Consider the following 11,029-nt stretch of genomic DNA (forward strand, 5'->3'; position numbering starts at 1 on the left):
TCCAAAATGATAGAGGATATATATTAAACTAATATATTCCTTCAGTATATATCCTTTACAGTATCCCAGATGAGAGAGGAGATAAATATACTAACCTATTCCTCAAGAGATATATATCCTTTTTAGTATCTTAGCTTAAAGAGCTAGGAGATATACTAACCTATAACTTCAGTATACATCCTTTGCAGTATCCCAGATGAGAGAGGAGATATACTATAACTGTAACTAACCTATTCCTTCAGTAAATATCCTTACCAGTATCCTAGATGATAGAGAAGATATACTTATTAACCTATTCCTTCAGTAATTATCCTTTACAGTATCTTAGATGAAAGAGGCCGAGATATACTAACCTATTCCTTCAATTAATATCCTTTTGTTGAGCTCAAAAAGGGCCTCGAGATTGGTCCAAGGTTGATAATCCCACTGAAGGGTTGATAATCCCACTGAAGGGTTGGTTTCCCTAAGGAGATTAGGCTACGCAAGTTACGGTCCCTAGGGCGTCCACAGTTAACAGGTTGGTTTCCCCGTAGAGTTATGGTCCTCATGTGCCCTCCCCCCCTTAAAAACCCCTTTTTTGAAAAAATATTGATACCATTCTTAACTATTCAATCATATACACACTTCCATATTACAAGCGTTAATAAATTATTAATGTAATTTTCTGAAGTGGACTCATCAGACAATCCCTCTTAATACTGTAGTGTAAGCTTCAAGGGATAAAAAATAGAGATGGAAACGTATCTAAAAAACATCTACATATATTTTCATAGGATCGATACATATTGTTTTATAAATTATGATAAATTATTTCAAAGTATTTTTTATACGATGTATGTATACTTAAATGGAATACATGCGTAATTTCAAGTTACCCTCCATTTATAGAGTGGCATATTGCTCGGTGTACCTTCAATTCCTCATCGTTTCTGAAGCAAGAAATGCGCGAGTAACTTTGGTAGAGAAACCACAAATAAAAATAATCAGTTTTTAAAATGAGAAACATGAATATTTAATGCAATACTTGATCAGACAAAGCTTTGAAGGGTATTGTTGTGAATCAGAATATATTAATCTATTAGTTTAAGTATACTCAACCCATTAAAAAAAACTAACATTAACAACAGGATATTCAGAAAGTTAACACATCTGATATGAAATAAAAAAGAAATTATTCTGGTTAATATAAATCACAATATTAATTACAATTTACAATTTATATATATGTATATATATTCACTATTCATCCATAAATCAAATTACATTACACTCAGACACTGACAAGAAATGTCTTTCATTAAAAAATCATATTTTTTTATTATGTAATATGACACATCACACAAAATTTTCGGTGAACATAGGATTAATTTAATAGTTGTACTACAGTATTAAAGCTTTATCAGAGTCACGGAAGTCCGGAGGGAATTCAATTTTTACTGGAGGGATTTGAAAAAATGCTTTTTAAAATTAAAACTTTACGCAGGGCGATTTACATTTCACTGGAGGGATTCAGAAACTTTCCAGGGGGTTTATAAATCCACTGGAGGGATTCAGATATCCTTCCAGGGGGTTTATATAATTCCACTGGAGGGATTCAGATATCTTTTCAGGAGGTTTATCCTTCCAGTGAAATTATAAACCCCTTGAAAGATTTCTGAATCCCTCCAGTGGAATAATAAACCCCCTGGAAAGATATCTGAATCCCTCCAACGGAAGAAAAAACACACAGGAAGGATATCTGAATCCCTCCAGTGAATTTATAAACCCCCTGGAAAGATATCTGAATCCCTCCAGTGGAATTATAAACCTGGAAGGATAACTTAATCCCTCCAGTGGAATCATAACCCCCTAGGAAGGATATCTGAATCCCTCCAGATCCTAGCCTCCTTGCCGCGGCGCTCGGCCCCCTGGCCGCAGCGCTCGGCCTCCTAGCCTATCATAGCCGTAGCGCTCGGCCTCCTAGCCTATCATAGCCGCAGCGCTCGGCTCTTAAAGTGTCGAAACCCAACCTAACTCGTAACATAGGTAATTTCCTAGAGAGCGATTGCTGTATCCCCCGCCCCTCCTATCAATTTTGTACATGGTTATCATTGTTCATGTGGTCGCAGCGCCCGGCCCCTAGCCTATCCTAGCCGCGGCACTCGGCCCCCTAGCCTGTTCTAGCCGCAGCGACCTAACCCCGAAATGATAAAAATAAGAAATAATAATTTTGCTGAGGAATAAGCGGTTATGTACAAAATTAATAGGGGGGGGGGGGGCAAGAATCGTTCACTAAGACAGACCAAATTTTTGCTTAACATTCATTAAATAATCCGTTAAAAACAAAATAATGATAATTGTTTTTCAAAGCTGCATGCTAGCACATCGGATTCTTTCTTGGTATTATTCCAAATATATAATAGAAAAAAGTTGGTATTTCCTAATTTGAAAAATAAATAATAATAATTTTGATCGGACAAACAAACAGAGATTACAACTTTATATGTATAGATTACAGAAGTGATGGAAAGAATCAAATCTAAAAGTAGATTAAGCCCTGAAAGATCCAAAAGGTCTAGAACACATCAGTCGGTCAGAAGTGTATCCAGGGTGTATGTACATGGGGTATCCCCTATGTCAAGAGGTAGAAGTAGGAGCAGAAGTAGAAAAAGTCCAGGATGCAGAAGCGGAAGTATTAGAAGTCCTCGGGAGAGGGCAAAATCCAATTTACGGATTAAACCATCAGTGAGCAGAAGTAGAATGGATTCGCCGAGACAAAAGAGCAGGAGTAGATCTGACCCAAGACCGACGGGAAGGAGCAGGAGCAGATCTGACCCAAGACTGAAGGGGAGGAGCAGGAGCAGATCTGAACTCAGACCGACGGGAAGGAGCAGGAGCAGATCTGAACTCAGACCGACAGGAAGGAGCAGGAGCAGATCTGAACTCAGACCGACAGGAAGGAGCAGGAGCAGATCTGACTCCTGGAATAAAAGCCGAGCATATAGTAGACATCAGGCTAGAAACAAGTCTGTCTCAAAAGAACGTGTTTATGAAAGGGGAAAGAAAATTAAACCCCCGGAGTCAATGAGGTAATGTTATATATAATATATTTATTAGTAATTAAATATTTTACTATCGTTGTTTTGGGCCTTATAAGATAAGTCTGAGAAATTGATTTATAAATAATATTACGTATTTTGAGTAGGAAAGAGAACAGTAAAATTACACGCCGAGAGTCTTCTTCCAAGTCTCCAGGTATGTTAAATCCTTTCCCTTGAAATAAATTATAAAATCATGTTAAGATTGGTAAATTTCCTAGTGAGCAATCTTTGGACCCCACCCTCGACCCTGTCCCCGTCTCCCCGCTCTAGTCTAGATAACAATCTGCGACTTCGAAACTCACGCACATAATAAAGTATATAATATAGACGTTTGTTGTAAACGGTCTAACCGAACGAACCCAAAATATTAAAGAAAAATATTTGTTATGGAATTAACTCCGTTATGCTTTCGAAGTTGAACATGTTGATAAAGAGGGGCCGGGGGTCCACAGTTTCTTCAATAGGATTGAAAAAAAATTATTTTAGTCCTTCGTGGTTTATCAGTCCAGTGTGCGCCTAACAATAAGGTTCGAGATTGGAGGGCTCACAGCTACTTTCCTGACACAGAGGATACTAAAAAGAAGAAGAAGAAGAAGAAAAAAGAAATGTTGGATTGGCGAAATATTGACCAAATTATTGGTGAAGTCAGCGGAAAATCCAAGAGAGATCGGAGTATAAGGTTCGTGCAGAGAAACAAGAAATGTTAATAAGATTAACAACAAACACGTTCATTCTTTAATTCATTGTTTGATTCATGCAGAATTCTTTAATTCTTCTTTATTTTTTCCCCATGCATGAGGTCTTAGAACAGAGGATAATAGATTTTTGTTTTGACTGAGTTAATGTTCAATTTTTTATTCCCTTTCCCTAATCCTTAAAATTATTCCATCCTTAAAAGTATGAACCATTGTCGTAAAAAATATTTCTGATTCTATGGAATGAAATAATTTTTAGACCCAGTGTTGGAAGACAAGTAACAGAGCCAATATTAGCTGATGATCCTTACTTTAAACCTAAACCTAGAGATAAGGTTTCAATAGGATATAAATGCTGTAGAATCTGTCACACCTTCTACGAGGATACAATGGTATTAATCTTGTTTATAACAATCTTATTATATAAAATTCGTAAAATAACTAAATATTAAATAATAATTAATGTTAATTTTTAATGCAAAAAAAACAGGGTTATGTTGTTTGCTTTTAATATATTAAATTTTAAGGAAAATTATTTCCTTTTTTAGCTTAAAAAAAATTATTTTTTACATTTTATCTACAAATAATGTGTACATTTGTTTAAAGAATGAATCTAATAGGTGGAAAAACACGAAACAGAGTTTACCAGGGGCAGATACAGGGGGGGGGGGTGGCGACAGGACCTTTGCACCCCCCTTACGAATTCTGAGCCTCCCCCCCACTGAGATTTCAGAATAGCTTCTCAATCTATCTTAAAAAGAATTTCGTCTGCGGCGTGTCTTTTGGTTCCTAGATCTGGATTTTTTTGGTTCCTAAATAAATCTACCACACCCCTCACTTCAATCCTGTATTCACCCCTGGAGTTTACCCTTATTTAAAAACTTTTGTTGACAGCTTTTTTTCATTGAGGTTTTAATAACGTGTTTTAGTATCATTTTTATGTTATTAAACTAATATATTAGATTACCTTACTAGTCTAATTCTCCTGAAATATTTGTCCTTGTATCGACTTGGTTTCAAATAAAATACCTTTTTAGAATATAGTTCTAACATAAGATTCTTGTTTGAAGGATGCTGCCAACCATCATATTCGAACCCATCCCGAATCCTACCATGTGAAGGTACCCTCGGATATATGGTACAGCGATATTGAGGAGGTGGTCGCACATTTTGCCAGGATGGATTTCAGGTAGGACAGTCATACATTCATAAATAATATAAATATGAAGAATATGTATTTTTTAAACGACATAGAAAAAATATATATTATTAGCTTCAATTTTAGTTTGAAGAACAAAAAATATTTAAATTTTAAGATAATTTAATGGTAAATTAATAATAATTACCTAAAAAAATCACACTCCCCTCTAATTATTTTTTATGTGCACATAGTACCTTGCATGATTTTTTTATTTTTCTTGATAGATCTTTCAAAAATCAGACCCCGCTTTCCCCTGAGTCCCGACTCCGAGGGATAAGTTGTTACCCCTGAAGTCTTCATTTTACCCAATTTCACTTAAAGAATAATATCTGGTCCTAAACCTATTTATTTCTCCAACAACTTTAAAACAATCCATCTCCACTTTTTGTTTGTCTTTTTGGATGTCCGATCATAACTCAGTTCCCCTTGACCGATTTGCCTCAAATTTTGATTAAAGAACTCCATAGAACCACGGAAATGTTCTTAGTCTAGTTTAAAAAAGTTGGTTTAATTTTTATAAGAAAAACTTAGCTGGAATTCCAAAAGCTAGTTTTATAAAAAAAATTACTCAACTTACTTGCTTGCTTGCTTACTTACTTACTTACTTACTTACTTACTTACTTACTTACTTACTTACTTACTTACTTACTTACTTACTTACTTACTTACTTACTATTTTGTTTAGTAAGGATGAGTTGCAGAAGAAGATGACGGAGATGAATATTGTCGAGTTTCCTAAAGTTTTGAAAGGATATTCCTGCACTAAATGCCTTACTCTTAATTGCTCATCAGACTCGGAATTCGAGCTTCATATGTTGGTAAATATAGAAGAATTAATACTTAACCAAACTACTATGCAATCCTTTTATACTAGTTTTCCCCACTTTTCTTACAGTTTGCGGTAAGAATTTCAAACACGGTTATGAGCTCTTTGCATATATAAGTTATATTTTGTTGCAAGATTATCCAAATTTCTCGATTCTTTTTTAAAGCTCCATCAACTCAATAAATGATTTTCCGGGGTTAAAAATATTTAAATTTTGAAAAATATTTAGCATGCCTGCTATCCTAAACTGAAGAAGAAGGATCAAGAAGAGCACAGGATATCCTGGTGCAGGGGTTGTATGGCTAGGTTTAGGACCAAGGAGGATCTAATTCTACACGTGGAGAGAAATCAGAACCCGGGAAAACGGTGTTTTCCAAGCCAAGAGATTCTCACCAGGGTTTACGATACTGCTAAATCTTCAGACTTTCAGGAAACAAATATGTTGATTGTTTAGTGCATAAACTTCTTAAAAAAGCTTTAAATTTCTTCAAAAACCGCCCCCCCCCCAACGTTAAAAATGCTAAGTGGTAATAATTGGGGAAAATGAAGGATTTAAGAGGAAAAAATATTCTTAATTTTAATTTTAAGCATGTAATTTGAAAGTCTAATGTTTATATTGATAAAAACCAGAATATCTATATCTATCTATATACTTTGCTAATAATCTGTCTCTCCGTTTGTATCCGAAAAACGTCAACACGGCTGGACTGATTGGGCCCACATTTTTTCATGAAACCAGGAAATTTTTATGGATGGCTAGAATAAAAAAATTGATTTTTCAAAATTCACTTAAAATGTTTAAATCGAAGCGCCCATCATCGATGCCTAGTACACTATTAATAATTATATATTTGTGGTCAAAATAAAAGTTTGGTAAGGTCCTGTGGCTTTGGTCACAGGTTAAATTATATTACTTTTTTCCCTGACGGAATTTAACATACATATTTGACTGGATGTAGGTACCACCTCTTCTGCCACAGAGACTGATTAAACAGGAAACCGTAGAATCTGAGCCTGGCGTAAACTTATCTGCATCAAGTCTATATACTTCATCTACTCTCTCTTCTACTCATAAACCTTATAGTGCTCCTAGAGATCTTCTACAGATCAAGAAAGAGCGAAGGCGAGTTGAAACCTTTTATTGGAAAAAGTTTTAGATACTAAAAGTATTTTTTAGCACAAAAAGTTCTGTTTCACACAAAAAGTATTTTTTGCTACAAAAAGTTTTTTTACACAAAAAGTATTTTTTTTACATAGAGTTATTTTTACACAAAAAGTATTTTTAGAAATTAATTTCGGATTTATTAATTACCTTAAATTAATGTTTTCAACTCTCAGATATATCGCCGATACGTCCACATCGGAAACTCATTCTGATCAGGAAAAAATGGTGGAAACATCTAGATCTCATAGTTCTATGCCAGGACGAAGTTCTCCCTGGGAAACTTATCCTCCTGAGCATCGTACATCGCCGCCTAACATGGAATTCGCCAACTCGGCGCCAATGGAAAACTACTCTAATCCCCCTCCGCCATTATTTAACACATCTCAGTCCCAAATTATAGCTCCCAGCATGACCTCCAGTAGTGCCTCTCTACCTCAAGTCCCGTACTTAAATCTATTGCTAGAGAATGATGCACTCCGAAATGTTCTAAAAATGGTTGGAAATGTATCTAGTACACATGAGAATGCTCAACCTGGGACGGAGAATGATATTGCTGAATACGGGATGGAAACTGATATTAAGCATTCTGTGATTACTCCGAATTCTCCCGAGTATATGGATGTAGGAGGTAATCTTTTATTATTATTAAAAGACGACCCGTCGATCAATGAAATCGGGGCTGGTGCCCCTCTTCTACTCCTAGCGTATTCAAGAATAATGCTGGGCCATTATCCCAGAGGGAGACTAACTGCATGGCAGTCGGCCCGGAACAGAACTATTTCTGGCGTTTTTCAATTTGGTTCATGCTTTTTAAAAATTTTATTCTAGGGTTCAAATCTTGGTATTAAACTTCATTATACAATTAAATTCCCCCGCTTCGGCTTTTCTCCATGATAAACGATGAATAATTTGAATAATTCACAAATGTAAGAGAAGAAAAAACACAAAATTTTCGTCTTGAAATATAAAAGTCGAAAACTTTTTTTGAGACAGTAATGGGGACGAGTCAAAAAAATATGTTCTCTTTGTTTTTAGATTATGAGCTCAACAGAAATACGATATAAAGGTATTTTAAAAAATCCGCCAAACTCACTGATTATATTCAGATGAAGATGATGGTATTGAGATTCTTGGCGAGGTAGCACATCCGGACACCTGCAGTAGTCTTCAATGCTTCTGGAACGGAATTCACGTAAACTCTTGTTCCAGGTAGAATTTCTTGACGCTTCGCGCCTCTTTTTTTTAGTAAAGGGAATTAACTCTAATTTAAGTTTACTCAATTTTGTTTTTGTACCTCACACATTTTCAGACAACTATCATAGAGAAAGAAAAATAAAAAAATTTTTTTTTATTTATCTTTTTGATGCAGTTCTATACAATTATTGAATTCAAATCAATATTTAAGACTGGAGATAAGTAGACGCTGTGGAACTGGGGAATGTAAAAGTGGAGACCTCCATCAATGCTTCGGATTCAGAAACAATAAATTCTCAAAGGAAATGTTTATTTAGAATTAGGATTAAAACATATTCTTTCTAAAGTAGATATTTAGATCTTTGAAATGAAAAGGTATTTTATTTTTATCTTTAATGGTCTGTCTAATCGACGTACTAAAAAAGAAACTGATTGTATTTACTGATAAGATTATCCATTAAAAAGTTTCGGCATCTGATATATTTAAAATCTAGAATAAACTTTGAATCCTAGAACCATGATAACAAAGACGAGCTCTGCAATAAACTCAGCTTCTACGCTAACTTTAAACAAGACAGGAATACTAAAAAGATTGAAATAATGGATCATGAGGTAAATGCTGAGGTGTTTAGGTAGGTGCTAAGGGGTTTAGGTAGGTTCTGAGGTGTTTAGGTAGGTGGTGAGGTGTTCAGGTAGGTTCTGAGATGTTCAGGTAGGTGCTGAGGCGTTTAGGTAGGTGCTGAGATGTTTAGGTAGGTGCTGAGATGTTTAGGTAAGTGCTGAGGCGTTTAGGAAGGTGCTGAGATGTTTAGGTAGGTGCTGAGATGTTTAGGTAAGTGCTGAGATGTTTAGGCAGGTGCTGAGATGTTTAGGTAGGTGCTGAGGTGTTTAGGTAGGTGCTGAGGTGTTTAGGTAGGTGCTGAGGTGTTTAGGTAGATGCTGAGGTGTTTAGGTAGGTGCTGAGATGTTTAGGTAGGTGCTAAGATGTTTAGGTAGGTGCTGAGGTCTTTAGGTAGGGGCTGAGGTGTTTAGGTAGGTGCTAAGGTGTTTAGGTAGGCGCTGAGGTGTTTAAGTAGTGTTTAGGTAGGTGCTTAGGTGTTTAAGTAGGTGCTAATATGTCTGGGTAGGTGCTGAGGTGTTTAGGTAGAGAGTTAGGTAAATGCTATTATGTACGATACTGAAAATATAAAGTAGAATAGTTGCTTCTTTCAAATAAATGTTTTTAATTTCAGGTTCCAAGAATCCCCTTTGAGCAAAGGATAACGAATCCGGCTGAACCTTGGCTCAGATCAAACGTAAGTTGTCAAACTTTGTGATCAAACATTTTCTGTCCGCCGTCTGTCTGAATGTCTGGGCTTAAGTTCTACTTTATAACCTTTTATTTATTTTCAGGGTTTAGAAGATCCACGACGAACTCCAGGATATCCTAGAAATAAAAATATATTCGAGGAGAAGTTTAGCGTGGAAAACCACAACTCCAGAACATTCTTCATTGCCACGTGGAATAGTAGGTAATTAAAGGAACCTGAGCTGATATCGGAACTTTTGAATGGTGGATATCGGGATTAATGCTTGATCTACTCTTTTTCTCAATCTCGAGATTATATAATGCATGTTCTCCTCTTATTATTGATCTCCAGATTAATTAACCGATCGGGATAAAGGATATCCCACTCTAAAGTTTTCAGCTCTGGACACTTTAGAATTGGATACCCTTAATCTCGATCGTTTAATCTGAATATCCACTGTGAAAACTTAAGATTTTTTTATCTCTAATTGGTAGAATTTAAGCCATTTAGTGGATAAAGATTATAATAATCTGAAGATTAACAAAAAGAGGAGATCAAACATTGATTTCAATATCCAGGATTATAAAGTTTTCAGCTCTGGGTGATTAAAGGAACCAGAGCTGAAAACTTTAGAATCAGATATCCTTATTCCCGATCGGTTAAATAATCAGAGATTCATAACAAGAGCAGAACAAGCATTTTAATCTAGAGATTAAGAAAAAGAGTGGATCAAGCATAATCCCAATTACCACCACTAGTGGCGTTTGATATGTATTAACATACATTTTGTTGCATTCAAATCCATGAATTAAAAAAAGGTATTCTTGTCTGAAAACCAATGAATTTTTTTTTTTGAAATGGATAAATAATATTTTTTAACAAAGAGTCCGAATTTAATAAATTTGAGCCGCGTCTCATATCCGCTAAACACCGGGTTTAATTGAGTGCCGGCTTAGATTTAAAACATTGAATTTAATTTGAAGTGGAACCAACCATATTTGAGTCGCGTATCAAATTTAAGCCGCGGCTTAAATTCTATAAATTTGGCCTCTGTATCCTTTACTTCTAAATCATATTCTACATTTGGAAATGTTAAGGAGAGCAAGAGAAAAGCTGGGATTTTGAATTCTGGTGACGATAGCATTTAAACGAAACAAAACAATTTGGAGAAATTAAAAATTTATCATGACTTAAATGCGTTCTTTTTTCATCCTGATAAATCCAGGAGAATCTGGAGAAATTCCTTGATTCTATTTTCCCTGGATACAAATTACAGCTGTGATTTCTGGACGACCTGAAGAGATCTTTGTATTTATTTTATAAAATTTAAAAAAAGAAATCAGAGCTGGTAACCAATAAAGTAAAAGAATTAATTGAATTCTGCGCAAGTAATTTAAAATTTTATCTTCTTCATTATTTATGAGCTCAGGAGAAGCAGTGAACTAGAATTTTGTCAACAAAACTTAACTATAAAACTCGAGTTATTATTGATCTTCAAAGTTAAAATATCTGTGTAAATAGTGAATAGTTTTTAAAAATGTTATTTCGGCCAAAATGTTTTTTTGAATGTCTCTTCTCG

General features: G+C 35.2%; 1 protein-coding gene across 1 annotated transcript; it reads left to right on the top strand.

Annotated features, from left to right (window-relative positions):
• Positions 1-2,455: 2,455 nt before the first annotated feature.
• Positions 2,456-10,600, top strand: LOC111708778 (uncharacterized). The gene is made up of 15 exons (XM_023482250.1): positions 2,456-3,068; positions 3,185-3,234; positions 3,567-3,759; positions 4,035-4,167; positions 4,846-4,964; positions 5,662-5,794; positions 6,032-6,232; positions 6,762-6,925; positions 7,141-7,595; positions 8,074-8,176; positions 8,373-8,463; positions 8,675-8,773; positions 9,394-9,456; positions 9,554-9,672; positions 10,548-10,600. Exons 1-15 carry the CDS (start codon positions 2,503-2,505, stop codon positions 10,573-10,575), a joined length of 2,517 nt encoding a protein of 838 aa, XP_023338018.1. The 5' UTR covers positions 2,456-2,502; the 3' UTR covers positions 10,576-10,600.
• Positions 10,601-11,029: the final 429 nt, after the last annotated feature.

This window comes from Eurytemora carolleeae, unplaced genomic scaffold, assembly GCF_000591075.1.
Source record: "Eurytemora carolleeae unplaced genomic scaffold, Eaff_2.0 scaffold908, whole genome shotgun sequence".
In the NCBI taxonomy this organism is placed as follows: Eukaryota; Metazoa; Arthropoda; class Copepoda; order Calanoida; family Temoridae; genus Eurytemora; species Eurytemora carolleeae.

Bases quoted from the DNA above. Each gene is read 5' to 3' on its own strand.
- LOC111708778 (XM_023482250.1), top strand. From the start codon at position 2,503: ATGGAAAGAATCAAATCTAAAAGTAGATTAAGCCCTGAAAGATCCAAA. The intron at 6,926-7,140 runs GCGAGTTGAAAC...TTCAACTCTCAG, and splicing joins CAGATCAAGAAAGAGCGAAG to ATATATCGCCGATACGTCCA. The intron at 8,177-8,372 runs GTAGAATTTCTT...TCAATATTTAAG, and splicing joins CACGTAAACTCTTGTTCCAG to ACTGGAGATAAGTAGACGCT.